Source organism: Schistocerca americana, chromosome 1 (genome assembly GCF_021461395.2).
Source record: "Schistocerca americana isolate TAMUIC-IGC-003095 chromosome 1, iqSchAmer2.1, whole genome shotgun sequence".
Classification (NCBI taxonomy): domain Eukaryota; kingdom Metazoa; phylum Arthropoda; class Insecta; order Orthoptera; family Acrididae; genus Schistocerca; species Schistocerca americana.
Window position 1 is genome coordinate 1,143,728,314 of NC_060119.1, and position 22,015 is coordinate 1,143,750,328.

At 41.9% G+C, this 22,015-nt stretch overlaps 1 protein-coding gene across 1 annotated transcript in view; it reads right to left on the reverse strand.

The window, feature by feature from the left end:
• The window catches only part of LOC124597326 (prostaglandin reductase 1-like), a 36,371-nt gene extending 26,289 nt beyond the window's left edge, over nt 1–10,082 (reverse strand). The window contains exon 1 of the mRNA XM_047135931.1: nt 9,930–10,082. Within this exon, the coding sequence (XP_046991887.1) occupies nt 9,930–10,082 (153 nt within the window). The remainder of the gene's footprint in view (nt 1–9,929) is intronic.
• Nucleotides 10,083–22,015: the final 11,933 nt, after the last annotated feature.

The window sequence follows — 22,015 nt, forward strand, 5'->3', positions numbered from 1 at the left end:
CGGTGGCAGTTACGTGCTTCACGCATTAATATTTCGGCAGCCGGCTAATAGCTTACGAGGCCTCGATTCAATCTATTAAACGTGCTTGATTCGATTATTCTATTCCCTACAGCTTACAGCCGTGAAATATCGGTCAAATTATACATCATCTTCGTTTTCCATTAATGTCGATGGTGCTTCATTCCTAAATATACGGCTTACAAGTAGTATTGTTTAGTGCTCGTCGCAGTTATGAGTACCGGTAACTACAAGCGAGGTTCATTACAAAAGCGGTTCATTACAAAAGCGATACTGTCTGACTCGAAATAGCCAGGTATCTATGACAGGGTATGCTAATACACAGAAAATTCGGTGCATAACTGATTCTTTGTCTATGTGATGCACAAAACTAATTTCATTTTGTTTTGATGTTATTTATTTATTTATTGATTTTAGTTTCAGAAGCTATCCCCGATAGCTCCGCATCGCCGTCACCACTACCATCACTGCCAAGATGGTACTTACTTCCGGAGGAGGGGTATGGAAAAGATGACAATGATGACGATGACGACGATGTAATATTTCTCTGTGAAATAATAAATATCGACTAAAAGCACTACATATTTTGGAACACAACCTACGAGCAGCTTAGAGACAGAAGTGATGACACTTTCTGCGGGACCTGACCATCATTTTGCAGAACAATGCTCAAGCACGTAGAGTGCAAACTGTTACTGATTTGTTTGACTGATGGGACTGCTGAGTGCTGTACCACCTACTGCGGTCCCCTGACGTAAGTCCTCGTGAGTTCAACTCGATTTCTGACTGAAGGAAACACTTCACGGCATTTGCTTGACGACTGCTGCAACTCATCGATTAACAGACCGCGCCACTCGAACTGTCGACACATGTGACACTGCTAAGAGCATCACTGGCAAGGGTTATACACTATGCTGGAGACTACTTTGAAGGTCAATAAAACTTTGAAAGACATATTTATTTTGTACGAGCTGTAAGTAAATAGTTTTTCCACTGTTAAATTTCCAATCCTCGTATATAAACTCTCTCCTAGTATCCACCATCTTATACAAGACGAGTCCCTTACAACAGAGTATACCACAGAGGTGCATGTGTGTTTGATGCTTTAGAAATACGCAGTGTGTTGCCTCTACAGTTGCTAAATTCATCATAGCATCCACAGTGAGTAAATGATACACTGTCACTGTTGCGGCCAAAGGTATCAATACAGAGATAGAATGTATTGTACTTAAACTGCCAACAGCCTTGTTCAGTCTATTTCAGTAATGTCCAGCCTCGTACCTATCCATATATCCTCAATTTACACTATAACTTTGATGCCACTGACTGATCTCCATGACAGCAGCAATATCTCCCTCCCTGTAATACTATTACTTGGAGTGCAATAAGACTCTCTTCACCAACTGTTCGGTGTTGTAATCAAGGAAGAAATTAACCGCATATTTACCTTCTCAGAGGAACCGAAAGTATAGGACCACTCGGATTACGTTTCGCAGACTCATCCATCATTCAATTTGATTTCGTTTGGCTCCCATACAGCTCAGCTGATGACGCCATTCTTACGTGCTCTCCGTCCCACTCAGCAACTTGTGTGATGAAGACGCTCGATCTGCTCACCACACAACGAATTCAACCACTGATGGTGTTAAAGATTAATATGTTTTAGAACAGTTAGTCTAATTTTGAAGACGACGCTAGTTTGACTGATTATGGCATTGGTCTTCCGCTCCTAGTCTGCTTCTGTCTGTAACGGCAGGCTCAATTCAACGTCATGCTTATCTGTTGAACAAAACAAGAGTTAGTTTTACACGCTACAACATGTAAAAATCAGTGATAGTAGTCAAGGTTCATGGCTGGACTTGAGAGCATCTATCTTTTGTGGTGACCTTCATTATCATCCTTTAAACTGACTGGCGTGTTGTTTTAGCGTCTCTGCTTAACTCAAATAGTTAAGCCTAGACTCGGCTAGCGTCGCTAATACGTCTCTACAACACTCCTACGGCCCAAATCATCAATAAGCTCTGTCGATCACGCTATTGCGTGCGACCAGCCACCTGATTTACGTCTTTCTATGACGGCTCAAAACTCGTCTTTTCACACAACATCCTCATCGCACCGATTACGAATTATCCATGTTTGATGCGTCCCTATCGCCTAATTTCGATTGACTGGCCACCGGATAGTCGTTTTGATCACCGTACTCACACTATCAACACAATTGAGATAACAGGTACGTCTCGAACACTACTGCGTCGGACAGACCACCTCATAATTATCACCCGAAACACCCACAATCGCCATACGCCGATAACGCAACGGGTGGGTCCTGAACACCACCGCATCGGACGTCATACCCTGCACTCGTCTCAAGAAACGCAACACATTCGGTGGGACGCAATATCCACCTACCACATCACAACACGCTCAACACAGCCCAAATCCATCCACCACAGAGCCAGATTTTATCCTGAAAGCTCTCCTGTCCAATAGCCTTGCCATATAATTTTGTATAGGAAGTTATCTACATAAGATAACCCCTTCTATAATTAATCTAATACTTCTAAATATTGTTTGTGTCATAGCTGAAGCAAATTTTCTATACTAAGCGACCCAGTGGTCCCCATACAACAAAATTTAACATCAAACACATAATATACACACAATCCATGCCAAAATAAGACAAGCACATGAACATAGGAAAATAAATATACACAACATAAAACAAATAATCACAAAACACAAATAAAACAGTGCCTATACTAATACAAATAAACATCGCCAACAAATCACAAAAATCTAATCTAATTATACACTACTTTGTTCCCGGCCGCGTTCTTCCGCTGCCGAGTGTGCCGCCCTAGTCATTCTTGTCTGTTTTGCGCAGTTTGCGTACGGCCAGGGTTCGCCGGACGTATTTTGATTATTTGTGTAGGTTCTGGATTGCGGTCTTCACTCGCTCTCCAGTTCTGCACTGGTTGATCCCTTCCATTTTTATTGGTTGGTTTCCAGTTATTATTACCCTGGTTCCACCTACGTTCCTGTGGCGGATAATGTTTGTCCTCTATTATCGCGTCACTTCGGATTGTTTCTTCAAGTTGCATGCTTTGTGGGCTGCACCGCGTTCTGCACTGGTTGATCCCTTCCATTTTTATTGGTTGGTTTCCAGTTATTATTACCCTGGTTCCACCTACGTTCCTGTGGCGGATAATGTTTGTCCTCTATTATCGCGTCACTTCGGATTGTTTCTTCAAGTTGCATGCTTTGTGGGCTGCACTGCGCAACTTACCCGTAAGATGACAATGGTCTCTACGAGGAGTCTCAGCTTTTCTATCTAAGGCCAGCCCGCAAATATGACAATTAACAGCCTTTTCATTGATTTGGTCATGGGAATATTGATGCTGTAGAGCTTGTGAACTTGCCATGAAAGTTTTCCAAGCTCAGTGAGAAGCCAAACCGCCGGATCACCCCCTATATAAGACTGATAGCTATTAAGTTTACAATCATATGCGCATACAACTTGGAACGCAGTCGCATAAGGTAAGTGTTTTTTGTGTGAAGGTTGTGTGTGAGGCTAAGGGGTTCCCTTCACAACGAGTAATAGGAGCCAGCAAGCATCAAAATCGGCGTACACAACAAAAGGACAACGCTGCTGGTGGTGAGCATTTTTAAATTTAATGAAGTTATTTTCCTCAGTGGGCATAACAACACGTACCGGGTCCATGCATGCACAATCTAATAGATGTGTCGCTAATAACTCTTGAGATGAAAAATAATTCAAACACCTTATACAAATATGTTGTTTATGTTCATTTTTACTTAACTGGGAGGAAATGAGTCGGGACATGTCTTTGATCCAGACGTAGTGATAATTATCACGTTCGGAGAAGAGCAGCATGTTGACATGCAACTCTCGCTCACATGCAAATTTTGAGAAATGGAGGGGGTCTACTACTGTATGCTTGTTCTGCTCATCTGACTTGCTTTTCCTCTCCAGGCCACAAACGTGGACCGATATTGCGGTATTCTGAGCTTAAAACTTAGGTATGTCCTGGATTCTTAAAGGGAACTCTATTCCATCAAAGTTGTACTGTCTCTTAATATCTTTGACTTTGTAACTGCCGGGACGCTCGGGATGATGTTTGTAATTGTAATTGAAATTTCTCTCGCAAGCCAGGACTGACCATGCAAAACACGCATTATCATACTTATTTTGAACATTAATGCACGCCTGCTTTTTCTCAATATCTATAGGGAGTTTAATATAACTGGACCCTCCATTCATTGGATCATAGACATGTATATGGATGTCGAGGTGTGGTATACTGCTGAGCGCTTTAGCGGATCCACGTACTTCCATCTCGGAAAATCGGGCCATAATAGCGCTCAAGGTGGATTCTCGGTACAACTCAGCAATCGATGTGCTCCGAGAAATAGCACCATTTTCACCCCATATATAATGCAGAGTAGCCGTCTCCGCGTCACCTTGATGTTTAGGGGGGTGACTCAGTTCACTGCATAATACCGCACTGCATTTAAAGGCGTTAAATTCCGGATCTTCTAAGAGTTTGAGGAGCTCGGTCTCCAAGACGGGAAGGCACGCCTCCAAAAACCTTACAGGATCGCGATACCTCCCGCATGGATTCTCAATTCTGGTGAAAGAGATTCGCCCCTCAAACGCTCTAGCAACTGCTGAGTATTCTAAGGGAGTCATTACGCCGTTATTCTGATCGAATTCGTTATCGATATGACGGGGGAGAGAACTACCGTTAGCCATAAGGAAATTACTATTATTACTGTTGCTACAACTAGGAGTCCACCCGATAGATGAATGGACTGGTGATGGGTGATCGTAATCATCATCATTTGCGGGGAGAGGCATACGTCTCGAAAGGCATACCTTGCGTGGGAGGCGAGCTGCTGTTTCTAGAGGAGGAGGGGGTGACAGCCGGTTTGAAGGGCCAGGCTGTGGCGACGGCGGACGGGCGGCGCAGCCAAACGGTTGCGACAGCGCTGGGGGAGGAGATGGCGCTAACTCTCTCTCTATGTCGACATAGAGACTAGAGAGGCAACACGTACCGGATACATTCGGTATTTTGGAATGGTGCCGGCCGTGTCCCAATACTAACATTATAAATATTGCCCCAATACCACGTGCTTTCCAAGGCCTACCTTGGCCAGAGAGACTGTCCAATCTCTCCCCAATTGTTAATGTTTGGAGCATTATGGGTAAACCCCCGCAGGCATCTTGGGATGTCGATGATCTAACACGCCATTTGGGCCGAATTTGGCACGATATACCTCAGGAGAACAAACAATAACCATGCCAAACAAAACCAAGCACAATAACTACTTGCATAAGGGTCAGAGGTGGACCAACGCAGTACTGACTTGCTCAATTTGTGAAGCTCTTCCTCTTCAATAAATCATCCTGTTGTTCTGAAACTGTGATGATTTATTAGTCTGCACGTCTACGTCTTATCTACCGGTTTCCATCCCATTCGGATAATTCCTTCGTGTTGCATCATTTTCCTTTATTTGTCTTAGAGTGCATTTTAAGTTGAGTAACTACTTGATCGTAATTAGAGCAGTAAGGATAGGGGCTCAATTATTAGAAACAGAATGTAGGAGAGTTTTCGAGGAGGAGGGGATAGAAAAATTCCATCAGAATTTCTAAAATCATTGAGAAAGTGGCGACAAAACGACTATGTACGTTGGTGTGTAGAATGTATGAGTCTGGCGACATACCTTGTGATTTTCGGAAAAATACACGATTCTGAAGGCTGCTAGAGCTGACAAGTGTGAGAACTGTCGCACAATCAGCTTAAAAGCTCATGTATTCAAGTTGCGGACAAGAATAATACACAGAAGAATGGAAAAGAAAATTGAAGATGTGGTAGATGACGTTCGGTTTGCGTTTAGAAAAGGTAAGGGCACCAGAAAGACAATTCTGACGTTGCAGTTGACAATGGAAGCAAGACCAAAGAAAAATCAAAACACGTTCATAGGATTGGTCAACCTAGAAAAAGCGTTCGACAATGTAAAATGGTGCGTGATGTGCGAAATTCTGAGAAGAATAGGGGGAAGCTATGGGGAGAGATGGGAAATGTACACTATGTACAAGAGCCAAGAGGAAATTATAAGAGTGGTCGACCAAGAACGAAGTGCTCGGATTAAACAGGGTGTAAGACAGGGATGTAGTCTGTCGCCCATACTGTTCAATGTGTACATCGGAGAAATAGTGATGGGAATAAAAGAAAAATTCAGAAGTGGAATAAAAATTCAACATAAAAGAATATCAATGACACGATTCGCCGATCACATCCCCATCCTGAGTGGACTGAACAGTCCAACGAGTACAGAATACGGATTGAGAGTAAATCGAAGAAAGATGAAAGTGATGAGAAGTAGCAGAAATGATAACAGTGACAAACTGAACATCAGGACTGACGCTTATGGTGTGGATAAAGTTAAGGAATTCTACTTCCTAGGCTGCAAAATAACCGATGACGGACGGAGCAAGGAGGAAACGAAAAGCAGACTAGCATTGGAAAAAGGGCATTACTGGCCAAGAGATGTCTGCTAGTATCAAACATAGGCATTAATTTGAAGAAGAAATTTCTGAGAATATACGTTTGGAGCAAAGCATTGTTTGCTAGTGAAACATAGGCTGTGGGAAAACTGGAATAGAAGACAATCGAAGCATTAGAGATGTGGTGCTACAGACGAATGTTGAAAATTAGATGGACTGATCAGGTAAGGAATGAGGACTTTCTGTGCAGAATCGAAGAGGAAAGGAATATGCGGAAAACAGTGACAAGAAGAAGGGACAGAATGATAGGACATCTGTTAAGTCATCAGGGGATCACTTCCATGGTATTAGAGGGAAGCGTAAGGGACAAAAATTGTGTAGGGAGACAGAGACTGGAATACATCCAGTAAATAATTGAGCAAGCGCTACTCTGAGATGAAGAGGTTGGCACAGGAGAGGAATTCGTGGCGGACCTGTTTTCATACGTGTTAATGGTATTCATCGTTCCAACATTTTTATTATGCGCAAAGTTTACTACGAAGGTGCGGCGCGAATAAAATGTTAAGAATCGGTAACCTGTCTGCATCTACAGAAGGTATACACTGCTGTGAACAACTTAGTGATGAACTAGATAAAGTAACACATTAACCACTTAGTGGAAACCAATGAAATTGCGGGACCGGGCTGTTGAAAGCGATCCCCAAACAGAGCGCAGAAAGTTGGCGTGAGGTCAACGTGACGTCACGAGGCTGTTGAAAGAACGGGAAAAGAATTGATGGCAGCGACAAACTTAACATCAGGACTGACGCTCATGGGCAGTGTATGTGGATCACCGAACAGTTTCGGTACGCTCAGATGGTCTTATTTATTGCAATATGGCCTGCAGATAACTTATGGACGACGTCCCACGAGGAAGAATCACCGGAAAATTGAAAGAAGAATGAAATGTGACCAGTTTGGTCCAGGAGCTCGGTACTGCCCACAGCGTTGTTTTGTGTGCATCGGGAGCGTTCAGGATCACAGGCACTGCTGGCCGAGAGAGAGGATGTGGTCGATCAGGGTCAACTACAACAGCAGGTGACTACTTCATTGTGCCACGGGCAACAATGGACGAACGTCATACTGCGAGTGCAGTTGCAACCATATTTAATAGGACTGCATGGCACGCAATCTCAACGCTCCACACTGGCCGGCGACTGCATGACGAATGGTTTCTTTGATCGATGGTTAGTACATTGGGTTCCACTGACACATTGCCAGCGCGGCTTACAATAGTACCAACAGCATAGGAACTGTACCAGCCGGGAACGGAGTCGTGTGATCTCGTCGGATGAGACCAAAGTCCCTGCGAGTAGTGATTCCGCACGAACCCTCATTCAGCGAGAGATGGAAACAAGTATTGCACCCTGAGACATTGTCGATCATGATCGTTTTGGTGGTCCAGTTGTTATAGTGTGCGGAGCATAATGTTGCAGAGGACTCTTTTTTTCTTTGTTGATCATCAGTTTTCTAACTGCTTTAATGCGACCCGCCACAAATTCCTCTCCTGGGACAGCGTAACCAGAAATATTTCGAGGTATTAAATTAGTTTGGCAAGCTTATGGAAGATAGTTCTCATTTATGAAGTCCAAGACGTCGACTGGACCGAAGAAAACAGCTTTTGACCAATTTTTATTGCAGTAATAACTTTGGATGTGACATGCGGGCATTAAATGAGTCAATTGTCAGAAAACTAATGGAAAGATCGATGTTGGGCAACACAAAGAGAGAGACAGAAAAGAAAGCAGTTGATAGCGAACAGATAAAAAAGGTCAGTGACGTAAGGGAAAGAATGAATAACTTGAAAATGCAGTGAGCTGGTCATGTCGCTGGAGGGAAAGATTGCAGGTGGTCAAAATAAGTACTAGACTGGAGCACAATTTACCAAAAACAGGCCAAGGGGAGACCACCAGTCAGATGGTACAAAGACTTAAAAGAATACTACTGAAGTAAACTGGCAACCGTAAGCTCAAGATTGGAAGAGGTGGAAGAATACCTGACTCAGAGAGGCCACGTCACCAAGTGATTGTTGGATGAACCATTCGCAGAAGTGTACCTGTGGAGGCCAATCAGGTGCTGATAGTGCCTGCACACGCTGTACATGGTACGGAAACAAGTGGTTCTCCCGTAGAACTCTCCATACAGTGACGTGGTCAACGTTATCTTGTACAGCAGTAACTTCTCTGACGCTGACATTAGGGTTATCGTCAACTGCACGAAGAATTGCCTCGTCCATTGCAGGTGTCCTCGTCGTTCTAGGTCTTCCCCAGTCGCGAGTCATAGGGTGGAATGTTCCGTGCTCCCTAAGCCGCCGATCAATTTCTTCGAACGTCTTCCTGTCGGGACACCTTCGTTCTGGAAATCTGTCTCGATACAAACGGCTATTGCCCTGTGCTAACCCATATATCAAATGGGCATCTGCCAACTCCGCATTTGTAAACATTGCACTGACTGCAAAACCACGTTCGTGATGAACACTAACCTGTTGATGCTACGTACTGATGTGCTTGATGCTAGTACTGTAGAGCAATGAGTCGCATGTCAACACAAGCACCGAAGTCAACATTACCTTCCTTCAATTGGGCCAACTGGTGGTGAATCGAGGAAGTACAGTACATACTGACGAAACTAAAATGAGCTCTAACATGGAAATTAACCGTTTCCGGACAGATGTCCACATAACATACTTTCTTTATTTGTGTGTGAGGAATGTTTCCTGAAAGTTTGGCCATACCTTTTTGTAACAACCTTACAGTATATATTCATATAGATATATATTGCCTTACTTATTTAGCCTATATATATATATATATATATATATATATATATATATATATATATATATATATATATATATATATAAAATGATTACTGTATATGTTCATAGGGATGTATATTGCTTTAGATAATTAGCCTATGTGTATTATATATATAATGTCCGCAGCTCGTGGTCTCGCGGTAGCATTCTCGCTTCACGAGCATGGGGTCCCGGTTCGATTCCCGGTGGAGTCAGGGATTTTCACGTGCCCCGAGATGACTGGGTGTTGTTGTGTCGTCTTTATCATCATCAATACTTAGTCTATATAATATATATATACATAATTGCGTATATATATGTATATATAAATAGACTAAGTTGTTTAACCTATATATGTATATATATATCAAAAATGCCTTACGTATTTAGCCTATAAGGGTGTACATATATTTTTTGTCGCAAATAAGTAAGGCATTTTGTGAGAGAGACAGATCCGTTACTCGAAGTAAATTGTTTAGAGTGAGTTCTGCTTGGTACCTGCGAACCGACCATGGTGCTTCCAACGGGTAGCCGTATCGCGGCTACCCGCTGGTAGGGGTCCACGCTGATATACCTCGTCTCACACAACATCTGTCCATCCTGCAGAGCTGGCAGTCGTTCCGTCTCGACCCTGAAGTCGGTTACTTTCGGCTCTCCCTCGAAACTCTTGGCGATGACGATCTTCCGCGCCTCCGTCATGACTGCTTGTTTTGGTCTTGTGTGATGGTCGCGTCAGAAGACAACACAGGGAGCCCGCTGTTTGCAGGAGAGTATGCTGCTCTCTGTTGTGCCAGGCTGGAGTATTCGCGAATCACTAGCTTTTGTGAAGAGCTCCGCGTGACTTTATTGCGAGCGGTTGGTGCGATAACACGATGACGTGCAGAAACTCAGCAAACGGCGAGCTGAGTCTGGCTCTCTCCGTAACAACTTACTACTGCACAGGAACTGCCGCGTAATGCTGACCGTCGCACAGCGTTATCAGTACATGTTTCGCCTCCACACAGATTAACCGCAAAAGCTATACAATACGAAGCAATTTAGTTTGATGTGACGCCTTTATTTACGTGGTTATACAGGAATAAGAGGGCAGATCATCGTGTGAAAAACGAGCAAGCGTGTTATCTACATGGTTTACGTGGCATAAAAAGGCGATTGTGGTTGCTGGGCCATTAGTATGTGTGTTCAGGTTCTGCTTTAGGTATTTTAACAGTATCACGATTACTTACATAGTAACAAAGAGACAATACAAATGAAATGCCGCAATATCAGAGTCTTCACTGGTCTCATACAGATATGATTTCATGTATACAGACAGAAGTGGCTCGTGAAAATTTGTGCCATCGAAGTCGGGTCCCCTGCTGACGAGGCAGGTGCTTTATCAACTAAGCTACCTTGGCACAGCGGTTCAAATTCTCACTACCGGCCCAGTATATGTTAAATCCCCCCTCCCTGATACACGAACGGAATTGCCGTAGCTCTCCATGTTCTGGAATTCGGGAATGGCACCTCAGCAAGGAACGTAGGTGGGGGATGCAGACTCAAACCCAGCCGCAGGTACTTACACAAATTAAATTACACAATTTCACAGACTTTACATGTCTGATAGAGATATATAATTTGGATGGAGGAGGAGAGGTGCCAAGGTAGTCCTAACAGTTGTGTGAATTGCTGTGACAAGGTGGCTTAGTGGCTAACGCACCTGCCTAGTATGCAGGAGACGCTCGTTCGATTCCTTGGTACAAATTTTCACTCACCACTTCGATATGTTTGCACGAAAGCAGGTAACAGTCCATCAAGCAGCATTCCCCTACCATGACTGTTCCCCAGATGTCACTGCAGCTGTCCAAATGCTCTTTAGCACGTTACACCGAGCAAACGATCGGTAAAGAATCCTCCAAGATGTTGACTTTATCCCTTGCGATCGTTTCATTATAAGTTTATTTCTCTCGACCGAAGTATAAAGAAGCAGTAAAGTTACCACTGTTGAAGAATTAGTTTCAGATCTTCTGTAACACTATCACGCTATCCCAGTTACCAGAACCTGGAACCCGGAACCTGGTACCAGTTGCAGTACAGGCTCAACAAAACACCGATTTCCAGTATATCCTGTAATTATTGGCAGAATTAAAAGAAATTAAAATGCTGTCGTAATATACTCCTTAACAGGTGTAATCTTTTGTTAAAAGCTAAACGACAAATATCTCAGATAGAAAGCATGTATTGGGCTTGAGGCAAGTTCACTGACGTCACGCAAATACAAGGAATTCACGCACCCAGTATTTGACTATGAGAGAGTTTAGCTACTTCCAGCAAAGTTTAAACGTAATTTCAGGCCTTTGAGAAACTTTTATCGTTGACACCTCTCAACCCCACACAAAACGACGGAAGAAAAAATTATCGGTTATTATACTTTTGCTGTTCCCGCAGTCAAATGCAGTCGAAGTTTGGCATCAGGAATGGGATTTTATTAGTTCTTTACCTCTAACTCAGCTCGCAATACATTTCGCTTATTGTACCTACGTACCTCACTTGGTATACCCGCGCAAGTCAAAAAGTTCGAGAGATATGACGTCATAAATATTGAGATGCGTGAAGAATTGGCTTTTGCTTAAAATGGAGCGTAAATTACGCTCGTTATATTCATGCAGCGTTTCATGTTGACAGCACCTAGCAATCACCAACAAGTTTGAAGCATACTCTTTCCTAAACATTTTCTCAATTACTTGTGTTGGAAGTCAAATAATTAATACATTAACTTATTTGTGAAGTAATCAGGTGGCTGAAGCTCTTGTTATGCTTGGGAGTTCGAATCTTTGAAGAATCAGGGGTTTACTGGTATCTCCAAATGTCAGAGGTATCATTAAGCTCTTTGTGAAACTAACAGATAAGGGTGTACTGTAAACAGCACCTTGCCAAGACACTCGAAATGTGTCCAGTATACTACGAACACGATAGAGAGCTGCCACAAGGCTTGTACTTACTACAGTGTTGCTTTGTCACACTGATGTTTTACAACACATGCATCACTTATTGGCTATTAGCAGAAACTGCGGAAAATCTCTTCCATCTCGTTCGGAACCCACACCCTGCGACACATGAAGCCTGTATTCAAGGAGGAAAGCGTGTCTATTGCTTAGGGTAACATAATTTGATGCATTCGTAAACTCCAAACATGGCGAGTGCATCAGTTTTAGCTGAAATGCTATGCTTTGCAGCCTAAAGCCCTAACACGTCCTGAAACACAGAATGTTTCAAAAAGTTTATTTCCATTTCATAGAATCGTATAGATTTGCACGCTGCAGCAAGCACTACCAATATGCTCAAAACGTCACGCGTAGGAACAGGATTCACGCGGGGCTGATACCTCCGGTTCAATTGATGACAGTAAGCAGGAGTCAAATGGCTCTGAGACTATGGGACTTAGCTGCTGTGGTCATCAGTCCCCTAGTACTTAGAACTACTTAAGCCCAACTTAACTTAAGGACATCACACACATCCATGCCCGAGGCAGGATTCGAACCTGCGATAAGCGGGAGCCAAGTGTTTTGGATAGCTTTGGGCTAGAGATCATACATCCAACAGAAGGATTGTCTTACTGTAAGTATGCTACAGTATAGCATCACAGTTTTAATGCTACACACTTCCTTCAGGTCAGGCAATTGGAGCACATCTGATTGCTCTTTTTGCATGAAATGTGGTCTATGGTTCTCCTTGGGGGTCGCGTAAAGGCAGCACGTGTTGGGTTAGTTGAAAAGTTCGTAGGGTTCCTCCACAAATTTAATAAATGCAACAGATACACATAATAGCGCCTTTCCTCATCAGTAATGTATCCTCCTTCACTATTTACAACAGTCTGCCAACGCTGGTGTAAGTTTTCGATTTCGCGACCGCACAAATCACGTGGTTTTGGGGCAGAGAACCCATCAAACAATGTTCGGAGAGCATTTAGATCGGGAAAGGAAGTTGCTTGAAGGTTGTTCGATAGAGAGTAGAAAAGATGAAAATATGATGGCACAAGATGAGCTGGGTAAGGTGGGTGTGAAATGACTTCCCAATCGAAATCGTGTGTAGTGTTTCTTGTCATTCTAGCGGAAATCGGGCAGGCGTTACCGTCGAGTAGCTTCATATGACGCTGTCCTCCTGATCGTTGTTCTTGGACTGCAACTGCAAGACGCCTGTTGTTGACACTAAATGTTTGCAGTGATGTTTACACCCCGGGAAACAATTCGTAGTACATAACACCGCCACTGTGCGGCGGTTCGTTTCCTTTTCGTGCTTTTACCTGCACCTACCTGTGAACATGTTCCAGAAGATCGCCGGTGGGAAAGCCGAGCAGCAACCTACCGTACTGTAACTCGCACCATGCAGCATACAACGTAATTATTCTAAGAATCGGGAAGAGGTCTTAATTTTGAATGAGACGTGGAAATAATGGCAAAACTTTGGTGTATTCTGAACCTTGAGATGAACACGTTCACTGCCAAGCCAGTGTTAATCTTAACCCAGTCATGCACAAGCCCTTTCATTCACTTTAGCAAGTTTAAGGTTACGTATTTCCTGAAATCGCAACAGCTACTAAGCAATGTTTGCTTAAAAATGTTTACTTGCTTCTTTGTAACTGCTGATCCACACTTAGGGCCCTTTGTTCACGTTATGGTAAAAGATAGAGTGGTTTCCCTCTAAAACGGAAGTTATTTAGCGCGCGCAAATTGCGGTTGATGCGAGAAAAAAGGTGGACATGAGAGTCAGTCGGAAACATTGTGTGCTAAAAAGTGTAATATCAGTTTATAAGCACCCACTCACTGTTTTATTCTCACTGAAGGTAAAGTTACTACGAATAACATTATCCATGAATACATTTACTTCTTTGCTTTTAAAGAAAAGTGTGAATAGTTATGCAAGTGAAATTTAATTGAATTTGTGCTGCGTAGAAAATATCTGACAAAATAAGACTACACCCATGCCCAATTTCCAGTTTAGAGTTGGCCTGAATTTTGTAGTTATTTAAAATTGATGAGTGTAACAATCTCTTGTGTTTCTGAGGACAGGCATATTGTACAATAACTGTTAGTATCCACTTTACAATTTGCTTTTTTTCCCTTGTGATTTGGTTCACTGCACTTTCGTACGAAAGAAGTATAGGCTGTGTTTTTCCACTAAAACTGTTTACTTTTTCTATAAAAGAAATGTTACACATTTCTATGCCCAATTAGGATGGCACCCGTATTCTATTTTATTTGAGCAAGTTTGATTAATTAAAACAATTTCTAAATAGGATCAGTTACTTTTAGTGTGTTTACGTAACTTCAGTTTTATGCCCGATAAGCTAAAACCCTTTACGCATTTCACGGTCAATTCTGAAAAAATCCTCACACAGGGTAACATTATACTGCATCTAAATACCATAATTGGTTACAAATATAGTATCAGTACACAAACGGAGCAGTGTATTGTGTTATCGTGGATTTTCAAATGGTTCAAATGGCTCTGAGCACTATGGGACTCAACTGCTGAGGTCATTAGTCCCCCCTAGAACTTAGAACTAGTTAAACCTAACTAACCTAAGGACATCACAAACATCCATGCCCGAGGCAGGATTCGAACCTGCGACCGTAGCGGTCTTGCGGTTCCAGACTGCAGCGCCTTGAACCGCACGGCCACTTCTGCCGGCCGTGGATTTTCCCTTGACAGGACTACGTGTTCTGTAGGGGCATAGTGCGTAGTAAATTTGGTATTTGATAGCACACGTGTAGGCAGTTAATGATATACACAGAACTATCAAGGTGAAACTTTTATAAACAGTGGACAAATATCGTAATTCTCTGGCCAGAAAGACTGACTGTCTGAGCAAAGGGCCATTTCTAAGTTATATTCTGATGTATCAGAATTTCAGGTAAGTTTTATGGAACAGAGATGTGATTTTTATTTCTAAATTAAGGTCATTTTTACAAAAAAAGTATGTTCCTATTTGGTGAAAGATCCCGTTAAATTGTCAGCCAAAAAATAATTTTTGTTTTCCCACTAATAAACTAAAGAATAATTAAACTGAAATATTAAGTACACCTACATCTACACAACGAAAGCTTAAACTTTTCTGTGCGAACTGTGATTTCTCTTATTTTATGATGGTGATCATTCATCCCTAAGTAGATGGGCGCCAACAAAATATTTTCACACTCTGAGGAGAAACTTGATGATTGAAGTTTAGTGAAAAGGGTCTGCTGCAACGAAAAACGCCATTGTCTCAATGATTGCAACCCCAATTCAAGCATCATATCCGCCTCTACTTCACGATAATGCCAAACGAGTTGCCTTCCTTGACCTTTTGGAAGTCGTCCTGCGATCCTATCTGATGCAGATTGCACACCAGACAGGAATATTCTAGAAGAGGACGCACAAGCATAGTGTAGACAATATCTTTAGTAGACCTATTACACTTTCTCAGTGTTCTGCCAATAAATCGTACTCTTTTGCTTGCTTTACCCACGAAATTATGTAGGTCATCATTCCAACTTAAGCTGTTCAAAAACGCAATGCCCGAGTATTTAGTTAAATTTATAGCCTGTAGATTAACCTGATTTATCGTGTAACCGAAATTTAGTGGATTCTTTTTGGTACTCATGTGGATGACTTCAGCTTTTCATTATTTAGCAATTGCCGCTTTTGGCAAAAATATCTTGTCTAAATAGATCTACAATTTCTTTTGATAATCTGATGACTTTAAATATAACACGGTAAATGACAGCATCATCTGCAAACCGTTTATGGATCAGAAAAAGCAGTGGACCTACAGCACTTCCTATAGGAACACCGGATATTATTATTGTTTTACTCGATGAGTTTCCATCATCTAGTACGATCTGTGATCTTTGACAGTAAATTACGAATCCAGTCGCACAACTGACACGATAGGCCACAGGCACGTACTCGTATTTTGATTATAAGTCGCTTGTGAAGTACAGTGTCAAAAGCCTTCTGGAAATCTAAAAATGTTGTTGTTGTTGTGGTCTTCAGTCCTGAGACTGGTCTGATGCAGCTCTCCATGCTAATCTATCCTGTGAAAGCTCCTTCATCTCCCAGTACCTACTGCAACCTACATCCTTCTGAATCTGCTTAGTGTATTCATCTCTTGGTCTCCCTCTACGATTTTTACCCTCCACGCTGCCCTCCAATGCTAAATTTGTGATCCCTTGATGCCTCAGGACATGTCCTACCAACCGATTCCTTCTCCTAGTCAAGTTGTGCCACAAACTTCACTTCTCCCCAATTCTATTCAATACCTCCTCATTAGTTACGTGATCTACCCACCTAATCTTCAACATTCTTCTGTAGCACCACATTTCGAAAGCTTCTATTCTCTTCTTGTTCAAATTATTTATTGGCCATGTTTCACTTCCATACATGGCTACACTCCATACAAATACTTTCAGAAAGGACTTCATCACACTTAAATCTATACTCGATGTTAACAAATTTCTCTTCTTCAGAAACGCTTTCCTTGCCATTGCCAGTCTACATTTTATATCCTCTCTACTTCGACCATCATCAGTTATTTTGCTCCCCAAATAGCAAAACTCCTTTACTACTTTAAGTGTCTCATTTCCTAATCTAATTCCCTCAGCATCACCCGACTTAATTCGACTACATTCCCTTATCCTTGTTTTGCTTATATCCTCCTTTCAAGACACTGTCCATTCCATTCAACTGCTCTTCCAAGTCCTTTGCTGTCTATGACAGAATTACAATGTCATCGGCGAACCTCAAAGTTTTTATTTCTTCTCCCTGGATTTTAATACCTACACCAAATTTTTCTTTTGTTTCCTTTAGTGCTTGCTCAATATACAGATTGAATAACATCGGGGATAGGCTATAACCCTGTCTAACTCCCTTCCCAACCACTGCTTCCCTTTCATGCCCCTCGACTCTTATAACTGCCATCTGGTTTCTGTACAAATTGTAAATAGCCTTTCGCTCCCTGTATTTTACCCCTGCCACCTTTAGAATTTGAAAGAGAGTATTCCAGTCAACATTGTCAAAAGCTTTCTCTAAGTCTACAAATGCTAGAAACGTAGGTTTGCCTTTCCTTAAACTTTCTTCTAAGATAAGTCGTAAGGTCAATATTGCCCCACGTGTTCCATCATTTCTACGGAATCCAAACTGAACTTCCCCGAGGTCGGCTTCTACCAGTTTTTCCAGTCGTCTGTAGATAATTCGTGTTAGTATTTTGCAGCTCTGACTTATTAAACTGATAGTTCGGTAATTTTCGCATCTGTGAACACCTGCTTTCTTTGGGATTGGAATTATTATATTCTTCTTGAAGTCTGAGGGTATTTCGCCTGTCTCGTACATCTTGCTCACCAGATGGTAGAGTTTTGTCAAGACTGGCTCTCCCAAGGCCGTCAGTAGTTCTAATGGATTGTTGTTTACTCCCGGGGCCTTGTTTCGACTCAGGTCTTTCAGTGCTCTGTCAAACTCTTCATGCAGTATCGTATCTCCCATTTCATCTTCATCTACATCCTCTTCCATTTCCATAATATTGTCCTCAAGTACATCGCCCTTTTATAGACCCTCTATATACACCTTCCACCTTTCTGCTTTCCCCTCTTTGCTTAGAACTGGGTTTCCATCTGAGCTCTTGATATTCATACAAGTGGCTCTCTTTTCTCCAAAGGTCTCTTTAATTTTCCTGTAGGCTGTATCTATCTTACCCCTAGTGAGATAAGCCTCTACATCCTTACATTTGTCCTCTAGCCATGCCTGCTTAGCCATTTTGCACTTCCTGTCGATCTCATTTTTGAGACGTTTGTATTCCTTTTTGCCTGCTTCATTTACTGCATTTTTATATTTTCTCCTTTCATCAATTAAATTCAATGTTTCTTCTGTTACCCAAGGATTTCTACTAGCCCTCGTATTTTTACCTACTTGATCCTCTGCTGCCTTCACTACTTCATCGCTCAGAGCTACCCATTCGTCATCTACTGTATTTCTTTCCCGAATTCCTGTCAATTGTTCCCTTATGATCTCCCTGAAACTCTGTACAACCTCTGGTTTAGTCGTTTATCCAGGTCCCATCTCCTTAAATCCCCACCTTTTTGCAATTTCTTCAGTTTTAATCTACAGTTCATAACCAATCGATCGTGGTCAGAGTCCACATCTGCCCCTGGAAATGTCCTACAATTTAAAACCTGGTTCTTAAATCTCTGTCTTACCATTATATAATCTATGTGATACCTTTTAGTATCTCCAGGATTCTTCCATGTATACAATCTTCTTTTAAGTTTCTTGAACCAAGTGTTAGCTATGATTAAGTTATGCTCTGTGCAAAATTCTAACAGACGGCTTCCTCTTTCATTTCTTAGCCCCAATCCATATTCACCTACTACGTTTCCTTCTCTCCCTTTTCCTACTGTCGAATTCCAGTCACCCATGACTATTAAATTTTCGTCTCCCTTCTCTACCTGAATAACTTTTTTTTCTCTCATCATACATTTCTCCTATTTCTTCGTCATCTGCAGAGCTAGTTGGCATATAAACTTGTACTACTGTAGTGGGCATGGGCTTAGTGTCTGCCTTGGCCACTATAATACGTTCACTATGCAGCTTTACTGTATGATTACATGATGATGGCGTCCTCTTGGGTAAAATATTCCGGAGGTAAAATAGTCCCCCATTCGGATCTCCGGGCGGGGACTACTCAAGAGGATGTCGTTATCAGGAGAAAGAAAACTGGCGTTCTACGGATCGGAGCGTGGAATGTCAGATCCCTTAATCGGGCAGGTAGGTTAGAAAATTTAAAAAGGGAAATGGATAGGTTGAAGTTAGACATAGTGGGAATTAGTGAAGTTCGGTGGCAGGAGGAACAAGACTTCTGGTCAGGTGACTACAGGGTTATAAACACAAAATCAAATAGGGGTAATGCAGGAGTAGGTTTAATAATGAATAGGAAAATAGGAATGCGGGTAAGCTACTACAAACAGCATAGTGAACGCATTATTGTGGCCAAGATAGATACGAAGCCCACGCCTACTACAGTAGTACAAGTTTATATGCCAACTAGCTCTGCAGATGACGAAGAAATTGAAGAAATGTATGATGAAATAAAAGAAATTATTCAGATTGTGAAGGGAGACGAAAATTTAATAGTCATGGGTGACTGGAATTCGAGTGTAGGAAAAGGGAGAGAAGGAAACATAGTAGGTGAATATGGATTGGGGGACAGAAATGAAAGAGGAAGCCGCCTGGTCGAATTTTGCACAGAGCACAACATAATCATAACTAACACTTGGTTTAAGAATCATGAAAGAAGGTTGTATACATGGAAGAACCCTGGCGATACTAAAAGGTATCAGATAGATTATATAATGGTAAGACAGAGATTTAGGAACCAGGTTTTAAATTGTAAGACATTTCCAGGGGCAGATGTGGACTCTGACCACAATCTATTGGTTATGACCTGTAGATTAAAACTGAAGAAACTGCAAAAAGGTGGGAATTTAAGGAGATGGGACCTGGATAAACTAAAAGAACCAGAGGTTGTACAGAGATTCAGGGAGAGCATAAGGGAGCAACTGACAGGAATGGGGGAAATAAATACAGTAGAAGAAGAATGGGTAGCTTTGAGGGATGAAGTAGTGAAGGCAGCAGAGGATCAAGTAGGTAAAAAGACGAGGGCTAGTAGAAATCCTTGGGTAACAGAAGAAATATTGAATTTAATTGATGAAAGGAGAAAATATAAAAATGCAGTAAGTGAAACAGGCAAAAAGGAATACAAACGTCTCAAAAATGAGATCGACAGGAAGTGCAAAATGGCTAAGCAGGGATGGCTAGAGGACAAATGTAAGGATGTAGAGGCCTATCTCACTAGGGGTAAGATAGATACCGCCTACAGGAAAATTAAAGAGACCTTTGGAGATAAGAGAACGACTTGTATGAATATCAAGAGCTCAGATGGAAACCCAGTTCTAAGCAAAGAAGGGAAAGCAGAAAGGTGGAAGGAGTATATAGAGGGTCTATACAAGGGCGATGTACTTGAGGAAAATATTATGGAAATGGAAGAGGATGTAGATGAAGATGAAATGGGAGATATGATACTGCGTGAAGAGTTTGACAGAGCACTGAAAGACCTGAGTCGAAACAAGGCTCCCGGAGTAGACAATATTCCATTGGAACTACTGACGGCCGTGGGAGAGCCAGTCCTGACAAAACTCTACCATCTGGTGAGCAAGATGTATGAAACAGGCGAAATACCCTCAGACTTCAAGAAGAATATAATAATTCCAATCCCAAAGAAAGCAGGTGTTGACAGATGTGAAAATTACCGAACTATCAGCTTAATAAGTCACAGCTGCAAAATACTAACACGAATTCTTTACAGACGAATGGAAAAACTAGTAGAAGCCAACCTCGGGGAAGATCAGTTTGGATTCCGTAGAAACACTGGAACACGTGAGGCAATACTGACCTTACGACTTATCTTAGAAGAAAGATTAAGGAAAGGCAAACCTACGTTTCTAGCATTTGTAGACTTAGAGAAAGCTTTTGACAATGTTGACTGGAATACTCTCTTTCAAATTCTAAAGGTGGCAGGAGTAAAATACAGGGAGCGAAAGGCTATTTACAATTTGTACAGAAACCAGATGGCAGTTATAAGAGTCGAGGGACATGAAAGGGAAGCAGTGGTTGGGAAGGGAGTAAGACAGGGTTGTAGCCTCTCCCCGATGTTATTCAATCTGTATATTGAGCAAGCAGTAAAGGAAACAAAAGAAAAATTCGGAGTAGGTATTAAAATTCATGGAGAAGAAATAAAAACTTTGAGGTTCGCCGATGACATTGTAATTCTGTCAGAGACAGCAAAGGACTTGGAAGAGCAGTTGAATGGAATGGACAGTGTCTTGAAAGGAGGATATAAGATGAACATCAACAAAAGCAAAACAAGGATAATGGAATGTAGTCTAATTAAGTCGGGTGATGCTGAGGGAATTAGATTAGGAAATGAGGCACTTAAAGTAGTAAAGGAGTTTTGCTATTTGGGGAGCAAAATAACTGATGATGGTCGAAGTAGAGAGGATATAAAATGTAGGCTGGCAATGGCAAGGAAAGCGTTTCTGAAGAAGAGAAATTTGTTAACATCCAGTATAGATTTAAGTGTCAGGAAGTCATTTCTGAAAGTATTCGTATGGAGTGTAGCCATGTATGGAAGTGAAACATGGACGATAAATAGTTTGGACAAGAAGAGAATAGAAGCTTTCGAAATGTGGTGCTACAGAAGAATGCTGAAGATTAGATGGGTAGATCACATAACTAATGAGGAAGTATTGAATAGGATTGGGGAGAAGAGAAGTTTGTGGCACAACTTGACCAGAAGAAGGGATCGGTTGGTAGGACATGTTCTGAGGCATCAAGGGATCACCAATTTAGTATTGGAGGGCAGCGTGGAGGGTAAAAATCGTAGAGGGAGACCAAGAGATGAATACACTAAGCAGATTCAGAAGGATGTAGGTTGCAGTAGGTACTGGGAGATGAAAAAGCTTGCACAGGATAGAGTAGCATGGAGAGCTGCATCAAACCAGTCTCAGAACTGAAGACCACAACAACAACAACAACAAGCTGTTTGTAGTAGCTTACCCGCACTC